Source organism: Rhincodon typus, chromosome 30, assembly GCF_021869965.1.
Source record: "Rhincodon typus isolate 14 chromosome 30, sRhiTyp1.1, whole genome shotgun sequence".
Lineage (NCBI taxonomy): Eukaryota > Metazoa > Chordata > Chondrichthyes > Orectolobiformes > Rhincodontidae > Rhincodon > Rhincodon typus.
In genome coordinates, this window is record NC_063361.1 from 36,177,885 (window position 1) to 36,198,165 (window position 20,281).

A 20,281-nucleotide genomic window follows, 5' to 3' on the forward strand; every position below is an offset into this window, starting at 1 on the left:
ACTGCCCCGTCCTGCCCACTGCCCACTGCCCCGTCCTGCCCACTGCCCTGTCCTGCCCTGTGCCCCGTCCTGCCCTGTGCCCCATTTTGCCCAGTGCCCCGTCCTGGCCAGTGCCCACTGCTCTGTCCTGCCCAGTGCCCCCCACCCAGTGCCCACTGCCCGTCCTGCCCACTGCCCTGTCCTACCCAGTGCCCACTGCCCCAGTGCCCATGTCTCATGTTTGGAATGAGGCACAAATCAGGGAATTGGTGACCAGTGGGTGGATTGGAATAGGGAATGGGGCAAGGGAACATGATTGAAATAAGGAACAGGGAGCAAATGGGAGGTGATTGAAATAGGGAATGTGTGTGTGGGGGACCAAGGAGACATGATTGAAGCCATGCTCATTTGTGGCAATGTTTGACAATCATTGACCTGTATATTGGTGGGATTTGGTGTCATGCTGAAATTTTTCATTGTACAAGGGTGCATGGGTCAGCAAGGTGGACAGGCCCAAAGCTGCTTCAGCAGCAGGATGGTGTTATGAGTGGACATCTGAATGCTGCGGTCTGTGTGCAATCTCATACCCTACCCTGGGGGTACAATGAAGCTCAGTGGTTGATGTCGGGGTTTTGGAACAGAGAGGGAGGCCAGGCAGTTAGTTTTGAGACATGGGGTCAGTGATTATTGTACCCTAGGTCTTTGTATGGGTCAGGGATCAGCGTTTAACCAGGGTGAGGGGAGGTGAATGCTTGGTGGTGGTTTTGTTTGATGACCATAGTTTCTGTTTGCTGGATCACAGTCTGTTTCATAAATAAGCTGCAGTCCTATTATGGTAGCAGAGCCTTTCTGCTCCTATGATGCTGCTTGGCCTGCTGTGTTCATCCAGCCGTGCACCTTATTGTCTCGGATTTTCCAGCATCTGCAGTTCCTACTATCTCTGCAGTCCTATTATAATCACTTGCTTCTTACTTTCAACACCATCTAAAACTACTGAACGCTCGCTGTATTTAATTTAATGGATCAGAGGTATACTGCAGGTTTATCAAGCTTCCTGTAGATTTGACGATATGTTACACCTGTTGTTATTCAGACTGTCTGATTCTAACTGGTTTCATTTCCTGCAGATACCAGAATTAGGAAAAAGTACTGTCCATATCCAGGAACCAGCTCGTGTGGAAAAAATTATCTCTGCCCTCTGTGGCGGGGGAGCCTCCAAACTTCAGGTAGGTTTGTAGTGGAGCCAGATCATAGCTATCCCCAGCTAGCTTTACCATGATTGAAAGCAGAAAGCGGCCACTAAAAATAGAGTGTCTCCTGTATGTGATGGAGACTAGGAATTTGCTTTGTCTCAGAGTCTGTGGAATTCACTTTCCCAGGGGGTGATGGAGTTGGGCTCATTGAACCTTTTAAAACTGAGTTAAATTGACTACCTGTCTGTCAAGAATTGAAGTATGGGAGTGGACAGGAAAGTACAGACAATTTTCTGTTCCTCTGGGACTTTTCCTGAATTTGAGCATTCTAAGAAGATTACTCTCTGAAGTTGCTTTCTTTAATATCCTAGGATGCAGCCCATCAGGTCCAGGGGATTTATTAGCCTTTAGCCTCATTATTGAACTTAAATTCTACCAGTTGCCATTTGAACCCATGTCCCCAGCACATTATAGCTGGGCCTGTGGGTTTACCACCCCAGTGACAGTACCATGACACTACCAGCTCCCATTAAGGAAGTGTAGGGTTTGATTCATTACGCAGGGTCAAAGATGCTACTATTCTGTGTTAAGGGAATGCTGGAGTGAGAAATCATGTGATCTACTCCATTAATAGGTCAATGTTTCTGTTCCAGATTATTACAGATTTTGATATGACTTTAACTCGATTTGCTAAAAACAGCAAGAAAAGGACAACCTGTTACAGTAAGTACTATCTTCTCCTACTGTGGGGGTCATTTGGAAAAAGTCACTTTGCGACACCAACTGGAGAGAATGTTTCATGGGGACACTAAGAGGGAGCTTTACTTTCAGTTTAAACGAGCAGCAGGAGCTTTACTCTGCATCTATCCCTAAACTGTCCATGTTCTGGGAGTTTTGGATGGGGACAATGTAGAGGCAGCTTCACTCTATATCTAACGCTGTGTTGTACCTGACTTGGAGTGTTTGATGGTGATAGTGTAAAAGAAACTTTAAGTTTAAAAATATAGAGGGATCTTTGCTCTGTGTTTAACATTGTGTTGTACCTGTCCCCAGAGTGCATTGATGTAGACAGTGTAGAAGGAACTTTAAGTTCAGTTTTAAGAAGCTGAGAGAGCTTTACCTTGTATTTAAACCCATACTGTCCCTGTCCTGGGAGTTTAATGGCAACTGTGTAGAGGGAGTTTTACTCTGTACTTAATCCTGTGCTGTCCCTATCCTGGAAGTGTTTTGAAGAGGATAATGTCGAGGGAGCTTTAAATTCAGTTTAAAACAGTAGAGGAGGTTTTGCTTTCAGTTTAAAAAAGAAGAAGGAGCTTTACTCTCTATCTATCCTGTGCTGTGCATTAAGTTTAGTAGGCTCCGCATGATCCAGAAGAAGAGGGCACATCGAGAGTGAGACACAGCCCAAGTGAGTCTGCAGTATGGGGAATTTGGAGCAGTGTGTGAATTAGGTTCAGAGGGGAAGAGGTGTTTTTTACTTGCTTTTTTTGGATCATAGTTTGTAATGTTTTTTTTTAAACAGGATCAGGGCCCAGCACACAAGAATGCCATTGCAGGAAAACCATAAATTCATTGGTTAGCTATAGCTATAAATTTGACTATCTATTATACAATTAAAGGTAAGTAGGGGAAATAGTTACAAATTAAAAGACCAGTATGAAATTTTTCAAAATCAAATTAAGAACTAATTAACCTAGAAATGCAGGGCCAGGCAATGTGTTGTAACTGCATGATATGGGAGCTGGTGGACCCCATTGTGATTTGTAGTGATTGAATCTGTAGCAAGTGTTGGTTGCTTGAGGAACTCTGGCTCAGAGTTGATGAGCTGGACTCTGAGCTTCGAACACCGCGACAGGGGAGAGTTACCTGGATGCTGAGTTTCAGGAGGCAGTCACACTAATTCAGTTAACTTCCTTGAATTTGGTCAGTGGTCAGGGACAGGAGGGTGTGACTACGAGTGAGACAGGTAGAGGGATCCGGGAGGTAGTGCTGAAGGAGCTGGAGCGTGTTTAATAGGTTTGAGATTCTTGCTCCCTGTGTGGATGGGAGTGGGGGCTGTACGGAGGATGAACAAACTGACCATAGCACCGTGGTACAGGGAGCCATTCGGGAGGCAGGGAGAAAAGAGAAATGAGGTAGTTATTGGGGATAGTATAGCCAGGGGAATAGAGACTGTTCTCTGTGGCCAGGATCAAGAATCCCAAAGGCTGTGTTGTCTGCCTGGTGACCAGGTTCAGGATCTCTCATCTGGGCTGCATAGGAACTTGGAGTGTGAGGGGAAAGATCCAGTTGTCGTGGTCTATGTAGGTACCAACGATATTGGGAGAAAGAGGAAAGAGGTTCTGCTGAGCTAGGGGTGAAATTAAAAAGCAGAACTAAAAAAGAAGTAAACTCCAGATAACTACCTGAGCCACGAGCAAGTTGGCACAGGGTCAACAAGATTAAAGAGATAAACGTGTGGCTCAGAGATTAGTGTAGGAGAAATGATTCGAATTAATGGGATATTGGCACTAGTACTGGGGAAAGAGGGAACTCTTCCATATTTAAACGAGTAGAGGCAATTTTGCTTTGTATCTAACCCTGGGAATGTTTGGTGGGCATAGGGTAAAAAGAGCTTTATTTTCAGTTTAAAAGAGTAGAGAGAGCTTTACTGTGTGTCTAACCCTGTGCTGCACCTGTCCTGGGAGTGTTTGGCTCTAATGCCATGACAATATTTACAAACTTCTGTTGCCAAAATTGGTATCATTTCAGTGAGCGTATAATTTTCCAGAATTTTCAGGAAATTTGCAAAAGGAAGATTGTAAATGAACTGAATTTTAAATTAGAGTTTGATCTGTACTAATATTACCTATGTACTTTGGATTTCCACAGATATTATTAATGAGAGCACATTAATTAGCGATGAATGCAAGATCAAGGTAACTGGTGCCTACACTTTACAGATATAAGTAAGATACAGCTTAGTTCACATTTGAAAACATGGGGCAATGATCTGCAGAAGGGAATTGCTGGCAGTGACATTAACATGCAAATTGCATCTTTGTACATTGTACATTTCCACAATTGCATGGGCCAGGAGTGATGGTCCATCGTATGCTCCCCATTTGCTCTCACATTACTTCTCTCAATTCCCTCTACACTCTCCATATCCTGTTTCCCAGGTAAATATCTCCTTGCCTGTTAAATATCTCTGTTTAAGGGTTGGTTTAGTTCAGTTGGCTGGACGGTTGGTTTGTGAAGCAGTGTGATGCTAACAGTGTAGGTTCAGTTCCCCCACTGGCTGAGGGCCCTCCTTCTTAACCTCTCCCCTCGCCTGAGGTATGTTGACCCTCAGGTTAAACCACTACCAGTCATCTCTCTGTAATGAGATAGCAGCCCTATGGTCTAGTAAGACGATGGCGACTTGACTTTATCTCTGTGTTCTGAATCACAATGAACATAGTCAAAAGACACATAACACCAGGTTATAGTCTAACAGGTTTATTTGAAAGTACAAGCTTTTGGAGTGCTGCCCTTTCATCAGGTGAAGTGAGGAAAAGCATACATGCACATAATATATAGGCAAAGAGATCAATGGGCAGAGAGATCAAAAGATCATACAAATGGTGTGAGTGGAGTTTGGAATAATAAGTCTCTGCAAGTGATCAAAAGTGTCAACAGCTGAAGGTGATGATCTATAATTGAGGCAGAAAAATAATTACAAAAAATTAAAAATAATATGGTTCTGGAAACAAACCAAATGGCTGAAATACTTGTTATGATCTTTCTACCTTACTTAGTTTGTACAGTTTTGGATCATTTGTTACTTTGATGTTATTCCAGCCGTTTGGTTTATTCCCACCTTATTTTTAATTTTTTGTAATTGTCTCTGTGCCTCCATTAATTGGATTATAGATCACCCCCCTCACTTACTATTCAGCTGTTGACACTTTACTCACACCATCTGACACTTTTGGTCACTTGCAGAGACTTATTATTCGACACTGCACTCACACCATTTGTATGATCTTTTGACCTCACTGCCTATAAACTCTGTGCCTGTATGCTTTCCTTCATTTCAGCTGATGAAGGGGCAGCACTCCGAAAGTTTGTGTTTTTAAATAAACCTGTTGGACTATAACCTGGTGTTGTGTGACTTCTGACTTTATCCACCCCAGTCCAACACCGGCACCTCCACATAATGAACATAGACATAGAACAGTACAGCACAGGAGCAGACCCTTCAGCCCACCATATCTGTGCCAGTCATGATACCATTCTAAACTAATCCCATCTGCCTGCGCATGGTGCATATCTCTCTATTCCTGCCTGTCATGTATCTGTTCAAATGCCTCATGAACATTGCTTCTACCACCTCCCCTGGCAGTATATTTCAGGTATCTCTGTGTAAAAAACCTGCCTCATGCATCTCCTTTAAACTTTACCCCTCTCATAAACCTATGCCCCCTAGTACTTGACCTTTCCACCCTGGGAAAAAGACTTCAACCCTGTGATGCCCCTCAAAAATGTACATACTGCTCTCAGGTCACCCCTTAGCCTCTCCCCCTTATATTGGACACTCCAATCCAGGCAACATCCTTATAAACCTCTTTTGCACCTTCTCCAAAGTCTCCACGTTCTTCCTATAATGTGGTGATTAGAACTGCACACAATACTCCAAATATGGCCTAACTAAAGTTTTATACAGCTGCAACATGACTGGTGAACCCTTGTACTCAGTGCACCGATTGATGAAGGCAAGCATGCTGTACGCCTTCTTTACCACCTCACCCACTTGTGTTGTCACTGTCAGGGAGCTATGGACTTGCACCCCAAGATCCCTCTGTATATCAATGCTCCCCAGGGTCCTGCCACTTACTGTATAGTTTCCTTTTGCATTTGACCTCCCAAATGCATCACCTCACACTTGTCTGGATTAAACTCCATCTGCCATTTTTCTGCCTAACTTTCCAGCTGATCTATATCCTGCTTTATCTTTTGACACCCTTCCTCATGATCCACAACTCTACCAATTTTCATATTGTCTGCAAACTTACTAATTAGATCACCTACATTTTTGTCCAAATCATTTATATATAAATTACAAAACAACAGCTCCCAACACTGATCCTTGTGGAACACCACTGGTCACAGATCTCCAGTGTGAAAAGCACTCCACCACAGCTAGCCTCTGTCTGCTCTGACCAATTCCGTGCTGGAGGAAGGGGTATATTAAGTGTTTTTCCAAGGCTCACCTTTAACCTTGTCTCATATCCTGCCTCTTTGCCTCGCGGAAAAATTGTTCTTTTCTCCCTGTCAACTCTCTTTATTATTTCAGATATTGTGATTAGATCAGCCTTTAACCTTCTGCGCGTTTCCTGTCCCTCTCTCTCTCCCATGGTGTATGAATGGCTTCAATTGTAGAGTCCAAAAGGTGCACCCCATGCCCCCTGAAGAGATGGGAGTAGTAATTAAACAGGATTGACACCACATTGCTACAATAACAGTTCTCCCTCTCTCGTTACAGCTGAGGGACCTTCTCAACTTTTACTATCCCATTGAAATCGACCCCTCACGCAGCACTGAAGAGAAGCTTCCCTTGATGATTGAGTGGTAGGTCACAGTGCTCGGACTTTTGATCCAGTTTTATTGTTACTGTCTCCATTCCTGACATCCAGCCACACAGAGTAGGGGATCTGGAAAGGTGATCGGGTTCCACTGTTCCCTGCTCGGTTTGGGGGTGGAGGTAGCGGGGTTGGGGTCCCAATAGATAGTGAGGACAGTGAGCTCCACAGAAACAGATGAGACAAGAGGTTTCTGGTTACCAAATTTCTCCATCACTGAGGGATCTCCTTGCCTCCTGCCTTCTGTCCATCCTTTCATTGAGTTGAGTAATCCATCCTCTTTTATTTCTGGTCTGCCCTATTCCCCTTTACTAGGCTGATGTGGATTTTGTAGAGCTTGAGTTTAAATAAACTTGCAGAACATTTGTGATTTTCTTTTTATTTAGTTATTCATACTGTACAAACATACAATTCAGGAGAAGGCCATTCAGCCCCTCCATCCTCCTACACCATTTAACAAGATCATGGCTAACCTGATTATAACCTCAACTCCACGTTCTTCCGCTCCCCTGAGATCCTTTCTTAATAGGAATCTATCTCCCTTTCACTTGAAAACATTCAAGGGCCTTCTAGCACTTCTTCAGAGCATTCCAAAGATGCACAAGAGGAAAAGTTAGGCCTGATCCTGTTTGAATATCCTTTATTGTCACGTACATTCAAAATAAAATGCAGTGAAAAGTGTGCACCGTGACTCATACATAAGCGCCATTCACAGAATAAAATAAGGAAAGATAGCTTAAAGAGAGTCCAACTTTCCTTCTTCGCTGCTATACCACCGTCAGAGTCCCACTCTGGGTTCACCAGCCTGCACTATGCTGCCGAGAGTGTCCTGCTCCTGGCTATACCAGTCCACACCATGCTGCTGTTGGGGGCCTACTCCATGTGGAAAACGAGAACCCCTCTCCAGGTCTCACAGGCTGACAGACCGACTCAGCTGCCGCTCCAGAGCCCATCGAAACCGCTTCTCGCTGAAGAGCTCTCTTGGCAATCCATTGCCCCGAGACTCGGCCCCCACGATGCCCTGGTGTGCGGCCTCACCGTCGCTCTGGGTACACAGCCCTCCGTCGCTCCGAGAACGTGGCTCCTCTGCTGCTCAGGGACATGGCCCCTTGGCCCCTCTGTTGGTTTTAAATGGGTGGCCTGCGATTTTTAAACAGTGACCTCTAGTTCTGGATTCTCCCAGAACAGGAATTATTCTGTCCACATTCACCCTGTCAAGATCTCTCAAGATTATATGTCTCAGTAAGATCACTGCTTATTCTTCTAAACTTCAGGAATAAAAGCCTATCCTAATTTAGGTAGGTTTTTCTTCGAGTTAATTCTGGTTATTTGGACTTGATAATAATTTACCCCATCCCTAGTTGCCCTTGTGAAGGTGGTGTTGAGTTGCTTTCTTGAACAGCTGCTGTCTTTATTATTTAGGTCACCCACAATGCCCTTAGGGAGGGAATTCCAGGATTCTAATCCAGCGACACTGAAGGAATGGCGATATTTTTCCAAGTCGGGATAGTGAGTGGCTTGGTGGGGGGGGTGTGGTGATATGGGGGGGTGGTGTTCCCATGTATCTGCTGCCCTTGTCCTTCTAGATGGAAGTGGTCGTGGGTTTGGAAGATGCTGTCTAAGGAGTCTTGTTGAATTTCTGCAGGGCATCTTGTGGATGGTGCACACGGCTTCTACTGTGCGTCGGTGGTGAATGCTAATGAAGTGGGAAGCCTCAAGTCTATTTTCAGGTGTAGATTAACTGGAAATGATTGAGCTCTGACCCTGGACTCTCTGCTCTCTTGGTAGGTGGACAAAAGTACACGAGCTCCTTGTTGGGGAGAAGATTGAAAAGAGCAAACTGGCCAAAACCGTGAGGGAATCGGACATTGAGCTGAGGTAGGAATGATCTGTCATGTGTTGTGTGTTTTAACTCCCAGCTGGGGCACAATGGACAGCGCTGTTTACAGTGAGTCAGAGGACAGTGCTGTTACAGTGAGTCAGAGGACAGCGCTGTTACAGTGAGTCAGAGGACAGCGCTGTTACAGTGAGTCAGAGGACAGTGCTGTTTACAGTGAGTCAGGGGACAGTGCTATTATAGTGAGCAGAGGACAGTGCTGTTACAGTGAGTCAGACAACTGTCACTTCAGATGCTTGGAGCAGAGTCAGAGGTACTGTCTTTTGGGTAAGACAATAAACTGAGGCCCCATCTGCACCCTTGGGGTGAACATAAAAGATCCCATGGGGTGTTCTCCCTGCTGTTCTAACTAAGATGTGTCCCTCAACCAATTTCACCAAATGTCAAATAATCTCTCATCATTATCACATTATTGTTTGTGGAAGCTTGCTGTGCATAAATTCTGCTCCCCACATTACAACAGTGACTCACTTCAAAAAGTACTTCATTGGTGATGAATGATATCCAAAAGCTGTGAAAGGTGCTATTTAAATACAAGTTAGTTTTCTTTCTCCCACCATTTCTTTCAGCTGTCTAATCCTGAGTGAACCCAGCTCTCTGTTCAGCAATCATTCACCTGTCCAATGTGCATTTTCCTCTCTCAGGGATGGATTCAGGGTTTTCTTTGATGAACTTCACAAACACAACGTTCCTGTCTTGATATTTTCGGCTGGCATAGGTGATGTTCTGGAGGAAATCATTCAGCAGTTTGATGTCTATCACCAAAACATCACAGTGGTGTCAAACTTCATGGACTTTGATGAGAATGTGAGTGAATGACTGAGGCTTGTATCGGGGTTATGGGGCTGGGCATGATGGGGATGAAGTATTCAAGCCTCTGCTTTCAGAGTTGTTACTGGGGAGGGTTAACATAAAGCTTAGGTAATGGGGTTGCTGAGTTCTGTAATTGCCTGCAGTCAGATTAGGGTATGGTCAGGATCTACTGTCACTCTGAAAGGAGAAGAAAAATTAATGATTGTGGGAAAGATTGTACAATGACTGTCACTGGAGGTGAAGGCAATTTGAATTCCTTCCAGGTAAAACCTATTATAAAGGCTAATAGTGAACATCACAGTTTAAACACAGTGTGCTCACTGGTTTTATCATTCTCCTTTATAGTGTGGTTAGTTCCATAAGTTTGGATTTGTCTATTGTTTTTTGTATTTAAATAAAATCACTCAACATAGACTGGGAAGCAGTTTGCGTCCATGTGTCAGAATGTAAAATGCCATAAAATGCCATTGCTGTGTGCATATTGGCTGCCATGTTTCTTTCATTAGGTGGTGCACTCAAAAATACTGCAAATAATGCTGTGAAACACTTAAGGATATGGGAGTTGTGAAAGGTGCTATATTAATGCAAGTGTTGGTGACTAGGGCAACTTTAAATTCAGGGCCAGTGATGCTTCATGTTAAAAGCTTGCTGTGCATGTTTTTTCCCCTCAGGGGGTTCTGAAAGGATTTAAAGGTGAAATAATCCATGTTTACAACAAGCGCGAGGGGGCCCTGCACAACTCCAAACACTTTGAACAGCTGGAAAGCTACAGCAACATCATTCTCCTGGGAGACTCGCTGGGGGATCTCAACATGGCCGACGGAGTCCAGAAACAGGAGAACATCCTGAAAATTGGATTCCTGAATGACAAGGTGAGGGGAGATCTGCAGCAGCCCAATGCACCTTCTTGAGCATTCAATCAAAAGACATTCCAGAATCACAAGTGATTAACACAGGCACCAGGTTAAGAACTGGAGAAGTTCATTCAAGTCTTCTGTAGCATTTAGTGTCATGTTAATCAAACTCTGCGTAATATCCATATCAGCAAGCAGCACTCTATCATTCTCAGATTTTAAATTATTCATTGAGCTAACACTGTTTCCTTTATGTGGCAGTGAGTTCCACACAGTTACTCTTTGCAATGTTTTCTCATTTTCTCTTGAATGGCCTGACTGATTCATGTTATGGCTGCCTCCTTTCTAATCTTTCCAGCCAGCGGAAAAAGTTTCTAACTTCTAGGCTGTTTTACGTGTCTGAAAAACCTCAGTCAATCCAAAGTCTGTTTTTCTAAACTATTCTGAGATAGAGTTATACCCATGGGTGCAGGGTCTTGCCCAAGAAGCATTCCTCATGACAGTATATATTTAACTAAGGAAGGCAACACATGTAATGTCCAATCTTGTTCTCACTCAGAATGAAATGTGCACTCACATCTAGAACACAGGCTGCTTTATCACCTGAAGCCCAAGTGTCAGTATATTCCAGGTTAACAGGTTGCTAGTTCTGCTGTGGCTGAAATCCCTTAATTCAGCTTGGAACTGAATATTTCTAATCTGCATGGCTCAGGAGCATTGGGTAGTGTGTTTATCTGGTTTGTTGTAGATTCTAATCAAAACTTTCTCCATTCCCATGCAGTCTTCCCACCTCAGTATCCTGTCTTTCTCCTGCAGGTCGATCAGCTCCTGAACAAATACCTGGCCTCGTATGACATTGTTCTCGTGAATGATGAAACATTGGATGTAGCGAATGGAATCTTGAAATACATTCTCAATCCCAAACATTTGTTAGATTGCTGATAGGACAGTTAGTCTGCAATTGTCAGAATCATCTCTATGCCCCAACTCTGGGCCAGGTTTCAAGGCTGGCTGCGAGTTTGTTTAATGTGGTCTGTGACGCACAGAGGAAGCAGGGACTGTACAACTGGACCCACTCTGTTCATAATATTTTAAAAATTATGTGGGGACACTGCAGCCCTTTATGTCAAAAGGTCAAGAGGAGGCAATGGCCCAGTGGTATTATCATTATACTGTTAATCCAGAGACCCAGGTAATGTCCTGGGAACCTGGGTTGGAATCCTGCCACAGCAGATGGTGGAATTTGAAATCAATTTTTAAAAAAATCTAGAATGAAGAGTTTGATGATGATCTATTGCCGATTGTTGTAAAAACCCATCTGGTTCACTAATGCCCTTTAGGAAAGGAAACTGCCATCCTTGCCTTGTCTGACCTACGTGTGACTTCAGACCCGCAGCAATGTGGTTGACTCAACTGCTGTCTGGGAAATTAGGGATGGATAATAAATGCTGGTCTAGCTAGTGTCACCCACATCAAATGAATGAATAAAAATAATTAACCTAAAGAGAGTCTATTTTATTTAGTATTCTGTTCCTTCGTAGATAAATTGTGTTCTTAAAACATTCACTTGCATGATTGAAGAAATCTTAACTTGCTACCTCCCCTACACTTCTGTCACAGTCAAACATTTACCAATTCAGATTTTAAATAAAAATTCCATTTTAAAAAACAGTATTTGTGGTTATTTCTTAGTGAGGGGTCAGTCATATTTGGTAATTGGAGAAAAAAATGTACAGATTTAGTGAATGCCAATTTCCCTGATAATCTGTAAAGAATTATTTTGGTCTCTGCCATTTTAATCCCTTCTGATAAACTAACCTCTGAAAAAAATTACTCTTTCTCAGTTACGGGGTTGTTGGCAGATCCCTAGACCGTCACTTTTGATTACAATCACACATTTGCCAATTATAAGGAGGATAGGGTTGTTACTGAACTAGTGGTCCTGACATGAGCTCATTAGTAAAGAGGAGAGGTAGTGTGCCTTTTTTACCTGCTCGGTGCCTGTAAGTAACTTCAGTTCCACAACAAACTGCTTGATTACTAATTACCCTCTGAAGTCGTCATGTCAAACCCCCTGCCAGCACATTTTCAACAATAATTGCCAATAATGGCCCTAACCATGAGAATATAGTATCTAAATCAAACAAAATGATGACAAAAGTTTATAAGATTTTATACAAGAAATCCATTTAGTTATCCTTTTCCAAATGGTGTGGAAATTCTCCACTTCCTTACAGCATCAAATATCAAGGCATCCATTGGAGATCAGGGACCACAGCTTCACTCCACAAACACTCTTCACAAAATCCACTCAATGCATATTTAAAAAAAGGATGAGAAATATCCTGAACAGGAGACCTGGAACTTAATAACAACTGAAGTCAAGAACGGGTATAAGTCCAGGCGTAGCCTCAAGCAACTATCTCCATACAACAGACACAGCCAGTGAAAGGCACTGAACTCAGTCAGGACAGGATTGAGGGAACAAGAGCCCTCAACCAAGACCCTGTGTGTCCTGAATAGAGAGACAGTTCTCCCAAAGCATTAAAGGCACCCCCATGTGTGGCTCATTCCCTGAATTTGAGCAGTTTTGTGATTACCGCTGTGAAAACTTTAGGGAGTCACAGCTGATGGGATGGGGGGATTGGAAAGAGTAACTTTCTCAAAATCACTGTTTCCAAACACAGTATTAAGAACTCTTTCTACAGTTTGTTGTGGATGTTTGTTGGACCTTTCCATTGAGAATTTGAGATTTACAGAGAGCTGCAGGGTCAGTTTTTGGCAATTTTCCCCTTGAACTTATTTCTAAGTACTTGACACACAGGTGCACACCCACACAACGCAGTGTTATTAATGCAGGTGTAATCATTGATTAGTGTCCCCAGACCTCACCTAGAAAGCAGGACAATCAATCCTAGCATCATTGATCCTGAGCAACTATGCGGAGGGGACAACCTCACAAGGAGAAAGTCAAAACAAGCAACAGAAAGGAGCGACAAGGAAAAAAATGCAAATGGGGCCATTAAACTAAACTAGTAAACAGAATAGAGAATTGAAAACCTTTTCTTCCAATGTTATATTTACAGGGTGCTTGCTTTGGGAAATTTTGGAAATTTTTTTAATATGTAAGATATTCAGAGCTCATCTTTCACAATCTGTTCATTGTCCTCATCAGTCTTCAGTTTGAGCTCATCTGGAGTGATCTTCCCATCCTGGTTGCGGTCTTGATTTTTAAACATGTCATTGATTAGTTTGTCAGGATCGTCGATTGGTGAGAGACGACCTGTGCCTTGATCAACCTGTGCCATGATATAACGAGTAAACTGTCGACAAAAAAGCATAAGTTTGAGTTAAAACCCAACAGTATCCCAGGTCAGGGTTTTCTCACAAACTGAGCAGAATGGCTTCTGGGCTGTAACCATTTGGCCCATCGTCACTGTGCTGGCTTGCTGATGGAGCACCTCACTATCCCCACCCCCCAGCCTTCTCCTGGAACCCTGTACATTCTTCCTTTTCAGATAACCCAGTCCCAAAGTCACAGAGCCATCATTTTTCCTTCTCTTTGCCCTAAAAGGGCGAGCCCTAATTTTAATACAGAACTCCCCAACCCAGTTCAGGACTGACCCACAAGAGGAAACGTCTTTTCCTCAATCACTTTATCAAGACCATTCAGGATCTTGTATACTTCAATCAAGTTTCCCCTCACTGTTCTAAACTTCAGTGGAAACAAGCCCAGTCTGTCTGTACTTTCCTCATAAAACAACCTGCTCATTCCAGGGATCAATTTAGCAAACTTTCTCTGAAACATCTCCAATGTATTTACAGAGAAGAGAAAGAAATCTTAAAGTAAATTAAATCAGATTATGGATTACCACAGCAGATTATTCTAACATGCTCCAGGTCACTTTTGGCCAGTCTCAAAGGACTCAGTCCAGTTTCAATTCTTTTACTTTACATTTTGTTTTAAAACTTGCACAAAGTGCATTTGATCTGAAATTCTTTCTCCCTTCTCAGCTGAAACTACACTCAAGGTGACTGACCCCATTTTGACTGGAGATTGGAGACTGACCTAGTCTAGGTTCTTTAGAATATTGAACTGGTCAGATCAGGTGAAGGTTAGCAGTCTAATCCACTGGAGAAGGCATGTAAACCTGAGGGAATCTAGATTTTTTTTTAACAGGTTTACAGAGCAGTCAGTTAATTGCATTAATTAATACATAAAGTAGTCAGACATCACCATGGCCTTGTTGAGTTTCATTGACTCCCATTCCAGTGATGCATCAGTTTTAAAATCCTTATCCTGGTCTATAAGTCAACCCTCTCTATCTCTGAACTCTCCTCCTGTGCCATACAGGAAGAATTTCAATTCTAGTTTCAAACATCTCTGATTTCTTTCATCTTGCAATGCTTATGAGTATCTGACTGCACTGTGCAAGGACTGGGCTAGATGTGCTGAGTCACATTTTATATAGACAGTTTTGATCTGGACAAGTGGTGATGGCCTAGTGGTATTATCACTAGACTATCAATTCAAAGATCCAAGTAATGTTCTGAGGAGGTAACTTCGAATCCCACCATGACAGATGGTGATGTTGGAATTCAATAAAATATCTGGAATTAAGAGTCAGGAAAATCTCACCTGGTTCACTCACGTGACATGAGTGGTGTCCTTACCTCGTCTGGCCTACATGTGACTCCAGACCCAAAGCAATGTGGTTGCACTTAATTGACCTCTGGGGCAATTAGGGATGGGCAATAAATGCTGATCTAGCCAGAGACACCCACATCCCATGAACGTATATAAAAAACAAAAAATCCCACTACTGGGGAATGAGCTGCTGGAGAGAGACTATCTGCACGTTACCTCTTCAAGTAAGATCTCTCCGTCCTGGTTGCTATCAAGCTCCTCGTGGAGTTTGGCTGGAGGTTTATCAGTCCAAACAAACAGATAACCCTCTGGGACCCCTGGCTTCATGTCGAGCAGTTCAACATCAAACATCAGCACTGCACTGCCTGGTACATCTCCAGCTGGAGGCGGTGTGGGGTGTGGGAGGGAAGAAACACAGTCTTTAGAAATCACTTTAATATCAGTACCAGGACAGACACTGGAATGGACAGATATCACAAACTAAGAACCCAGATAGTGAGGTACATTGGTTTAAATCATATATTCAAAGAAACCAGGACACTGGTTGGGGGTGAGGGGAGTTAAGACAAAAAGAGCTGGATTGGACGATTTTGTTGGGTAAGGCTATTACGGAGTATGGAATGAAAATGAGTTAATGGAGTTAAGGTGGAGATCAGCAAGGTTCTAACCAAATGGCAAAATGATCGATATCCTTTGGGGAAAGAAACCAACTTGGCTGCTCTGACACCTGGCACCTTGCCCGTCCAGCACAGAGGGCTCCAATGAGCATACGTTTGTATCTAACCTTCTGCCATATGCTCATCGCACCCAGCTTGGGGCTGCTTAGCCTCTTTCTGTTCTTCTTTATGTTGAGTGGGTAGAGAGGCTGAAGGGAATTCTCAACATGGCCAAGCGTTGTGTCATTTGAAGTCACGTGTGACAGGGGTTCAAGGGAAACTAGCAAGTTGGACTTAATGCTTTGACCAATGCAGTGTGGGGAGGCGATGGCCTATGGTACTATCACTGGCCTATTAATCCAGAGACCCAAGTATTGTTTTGGGGTCCCGGGTTCAAATCCTGTCGCAGCAGACGGTGGAATTTGAATTCAATAAAAATCTGGAATTAAGAGTCTAATGATGACCACGAATCCATTGTCAGGGTAAAACCCATCTGGTTCACTAATGTCCTTTAGGGAAGGAAACTGCTGTTCTCACCCGTTCTGGCCTACATGTGACTCCAGACCCACAGCAATGTGGTTGAGTCTCAACTGCCCTCTGGGGATGGGCAATAAATGTTGGTCCAGCCAGTGATGGCCAGTTCCTGTGAATGCATTTAAAGTAGTCACAGCAAACAGCAGAAAAAAGTAAGGGCTGGACAATTAAAACATTGAGCAGGGGAATTATGGTGAGGAAGAATATGAGGAACAATATTCACTCACAAGATGTGGGTATCACAGGCTCGATGGGTATTTATTGCTCATCCCTAGGTGCCCCAAGCTGGGTGCGATGAGCATATGGCAGAAGGTTAGATACAAATGTAAGCTCATTGGAGCCCTCTGTGCTGGACGGGCAAGGTGCCAGGTGTCAGAGCAGCCAAGTTGGTTTCTTTCCCCAAAGGATATCGATCATTTGTTGTCAATCCAACATCAAGAGGTGGTGTTCAGATAGGAAAAATGTATTCAAATCGAATTGGCTGGTCTAAACCCACAATGCTGCTTATACAATCCCACAGCAATGACACATTACTACCCCGACTAGATTAAATATGGGAACAAGTCAGGTTTAGAGTTTAAGCAAAAACAAGTTCTGAGAAAGAGTCATTGGACTTGAAACATTATCTCTGATATTTTCTTCACAGATGCTGCCAGACCTGCTGAGCTTTTCCAGCAACTTCTGTCTTTGTTCCTGATTTACAGCATCTGCAGTTCTTTCGTATTTTTTTAATATAGGGTTTAAGCAAGCCTCACAATATTGAAGAAACTTCCTTACCTCCCTTCTCTCCATGACCAAGATGCGGCGGTACTGTCAAAATCCGTTTCTCTCCGATACACATGTCAAGCAAGCCTTGACTCAACCCTTCAATTGTTTTCGAGGAGCCCAGGATTAAAGTTGGAGGAGTGTCAAGCTCACGGCTAAAGGACGACAACAAAACAAACAGAAAGAGAAATTGTTGCACTCAGTCAAAACCTTAGCGATTACTTGTTTATGAGAAACTACCAGGAGCTATGGAATGTAGATAATCAACCCTGGCCCTGCCCACCCCCTATTGTGCAGTAATGGCCCCATCCAGGGGCACTGGACCATAATATTCAAATACAATCTTATCAGTATTTTCCTCTTCTTTTGTTAACCCTGATATTTACTAAGGAAACCACACAGGCTTACTAGAATACACCCCTTACCCTGGCAGTGACTGTGAGCATTGGCAGACAGTGAGGAGCCACAGGTGGTTTGACCTCTACCCTGGGTCCCATTCCAGTCAAAGTTTAATCCCATTCCCATCCAAAATACACAACCTCATACTTTCCTATAGATTGTATGTGACATGAAGCCATTCACCATCCTGACTTGGAAATATATCACTGTTCCTTCAATGTTGCTGGGTCAAAATCCTGGAATTCCCTCCCTAAGGGTCAAGAAAGCAGCTCACCACCACCTTCTCAAGGGCAACTATGGACGGGAAATAAATGCCGGACCAACCGGCAATGCCCACATCCCACAGTAAATAGAAAATGGATGTGCGCCCTGTCCCATTGTTATCATCCCAAACCCAGTGAATGTGAAGCCTAAATTCTGGTGCCTGGCACTGTTACAGCACAGAGGGATCATTCCAGAGCCAGTGCATTATGGTTTGCACTAAATAATTTGGAAAGTCATCGGATACTTTTCCCTTCAGTTGGGAAGAGGAAAGAAACATTTATATTTATACATTTATATGTTTCTTTAGCACCTTCAAGTGCCTTCAAGACGTTGCAATAAATGAAATTCTTTTTAGGTGTAGCCAATATCGTTTTGTAAAAAGAAATGTGGCAAATAACTCATATACAAGATCCAATAAGATAGCAGTTTCAGTCAGTCTATTTTTGATGATTTTGAAGGGATAGATACTGAGCAGGCCACCAAGGAGACCTCCTCTACTCTTCCAAATAGTTTCTGTGCTCTCTCAAATGTGAGATTGGCATTGTGTGAGACAAATGAGGCCTCAGTATAACATCCCATCCAAAAGAACACTTCTGGCAGTGCAGCAATCCCTACTGCACTGGGCTGGCAGCCTATATTCGGTGCCTGGGGCTTGAATCCAGGACCTTCAGGCTCCCACTATGGTCAAGGATTCTAGTGAGCATCCAATTTCCAAAGACTATGGCAGGAATATGCATCATCTGTACTCTTCTAGTGTTCTACCTTAGATTAGCACAAGTTGTCCCCTGGATTGGAATGTTCATCCCAATCTCAATAGCATGATGGACAATGAGACCTACTTTGGTAAAAAAAAAACTGAATAACGTACGAGGTGTAGAGTTGGGTACCATCCATGAGAGAAGCATTGTAGTGATAAGTCACATAGTCATTGATCTGTGATGTCCTGTTACAGGCATCTGGCTTGAAGTAAGGTTGGATTTGCACTTTATCCTTTGGATTGTGGAAATCGATGATGTGAACATCAAAGACCAGCACAGCGGAGGGTGGAATCTTATTGGCTGCAGACAAAAATCCAGACACAGTCAATCTGCAGTGACTTGAAAGCATTGTACAAACAGGAGCAACAAATGTACCCAGTTCTAGCACTGAGACAGGAAGGATTTCAGATCTGAGAAAGAAAGCCACTTGGGAGGTGGGAGATATTCCAAAACACATTGCAGCCAGTGAAGTCCTTTTTAAAAGTGTAGTCACCGTTGTAGTGAAAGAAAACAGCAGCCAATTTGTGCACAGCAAGCTTCCACAGACAGCAACAAGATAAATAGAAACATAGATAATAGGAGTAGGCTATTAATCCCTTCAAGCCTACCTCACCATTCAACATTGCTGCAGCTCTATAAAACTCTGGTTAGACCACACTTGGAATATTGTGTTCAATTCTGGTCACCTCATTATAGGAAAGATGTGGAAGCTTTAGAGAGGGTGCAGAGGAAATTTACCAGGATGCTGCCTGGACTGGAGGGCAGGCCTTATGAGGAAAGGTTGAGGGAACTAGGGCTTTTCTCATTGGAGTGAAGAAGGATGAAAGGTGACATGATAGAGGTGTACAAGATGATGAGAGGCATAGATAGAGTGGATAGTCAGAGAATTTTTCCCAGGGCTGAAATGACTATTACGAGGGGGCATAATTTTAAGGTGATTGGAGGAAGGTATAGGGAAGATGTCAGAGGTAGGCTCTTCACACAGAGAGTGGTGGGTGTGTGGAATGCGCTGCCAGCAGTGGTAGTGGAGTCAGATACTTTAGAGACTTTTAAGCGACTCTTGGATAGGCACATGGAGGATAGTAAAATGTAGGGTATGCAGGGTAGTTTGATCTTAGTAGGATAATATGTCGGCACAACATCATGGGCCAAAGGGCCTGTACTGTGCTGTACTGTTCTATATTCTATAATCATGGCTTTTCATTCAACTCTGTCCCCTGTTCCCACTTTCTCCTCATACCTTTTGATCCCTTTAGCCCCAAGAACTATGTCTAACTGCTCCTTGAGAACGTTCAACGTTTTGGCCTTAATGGCTTTCAGTGGCAGAGAATTCCACAGGCTCACCTCTCTCTGGGTGAAGACAGTTTTTCCTTATCTCAGTCCTAAAGGGCCAACCCATATCCTCAGACTGTGACCCCCTGGTCATGGGAAACATCTTTCCTGCATTTACCCTGTCTACTCCTGTTAGAAATTGATCAGATGGACCACAGGAGTGGCAGATGGAATTTAATTTAGATAAATGTGAGGTGTTGTATTTTGCTAAGGCAAACCAGGGCAGGACTTCTCTGAGAAAGAAAGCCACTTGGGAGGTGGGAGATATTCCAAAACACATTGCAGCCAGTGAAGTCCTTTTTAAAAGTGTAGTCACCGTTGTAGTGAAAGAAAACAGCAGCCAATTTGTGCACAGCAAGCTTCCACAGACAGCAACAAGATAAATAGAAACATAGATAATAGGAGTAGGCTATTAAAAGTAAATTGTAGGGCCCTGGAGAATCTGAACAAAGGGACCTGTGGGTGCGGGTGCATGGTTCCTTGAAAGTGGAGTTGCAGGCAGACTAGGTGATGAAAGAGACAGTAGGAACTGCAGATGCTGGAGAATCTGAGATAACAAGGTGTAGAGCTGGATGAACACAGCAGG

At 43.4% G+C, this 20,281-nt stretch overlaps 3 protein-coding genes across 3 annotated transcripts in view; 2 read left to right on the forward strand and 1 right to left on the reverse strand.

Moving 5' to 3' along the window:
* The window catches only part of LOC109926648 (cytosolic 5'-nucleotidase 3-like), a 60,500-nt gene extending 48,490 nt beyond the window's left edge, over window positions 1-12,010 (forward strand). Inside the window, exons 3-10 of the mRNA XM_048614579.1 lie at window positions 1,107-1,205; window positions 1,826-1,895; window positions 4,044-4,090; window positions 6,679-6,764; window positions 8,564-8,653; window positions 9,317-9,479; window positions 10,157-10,357; window positions 11,156-12,010. Of these exons, the coding sequence (XP_048470536.1) occupies window positions 1,107-1,205; window positions 1,826-1,895; window positions 4,044-4,090; window positions 6,679-6,764; window positions 8,564-8,653; window positions 9,317-9,479; window positions 10,157-10,357; window positions 11,156-11,281 (882 nt within the window). The 3' untranslated portion in view covers window positions 11,282-12,010. The remainder of the gene's footprint in view (window positions 1-1,106; window positions 1,206-1,825; window positions 1,896-4,043; window positions 4,091-6,678; window positions 6,765-8,563; window positions 8,654-9,316; window positions 9,480-10,156; window positions 10,358-11,155) is intronic.
* Window positions 1-20,281, forward strand: part of LOC109923652 (endoplasmic reticulum protein SC65-like) — a 149,748-nt gene that overhangs the window by 70,069 nt on the left and 59,398 nt on the right. The window lies entirely within an intron of this gene.
* The window catches only part of LOC109923653 (peptidyl-prolyl cis-trans isomerase FKBP10-like), a 43,477-nt gene continuing 35,700 nt past the window's right edge, over window positions 12,505-20,281 (reverse strand). Inside the window, exons 7-10 of the mRNA XM_048614379.1 lie at window positions 18,474-18,663; window positions 16,955-17,097; window positions 15,204-15,367; window positions 12,505-13,662 (exon numbers count right to left, since the gene is read on the reverse strand). Of these exons, the coding sequence (XP_048470336.1) occupies window positions 13,474-13,662; window positions 15,204-15,367; window positions 16,955-17,097; window positions 18,474-18,663 (686 nt within the window). The 3' untranslated portion in view covers window positions 12,505-13,473. The remainder of the gene's footprint in view (window positions 13,663-15,203; window positions 15,368-16,954; window positions 17,098-18,473; window positions 18,664-20,281) is intronic.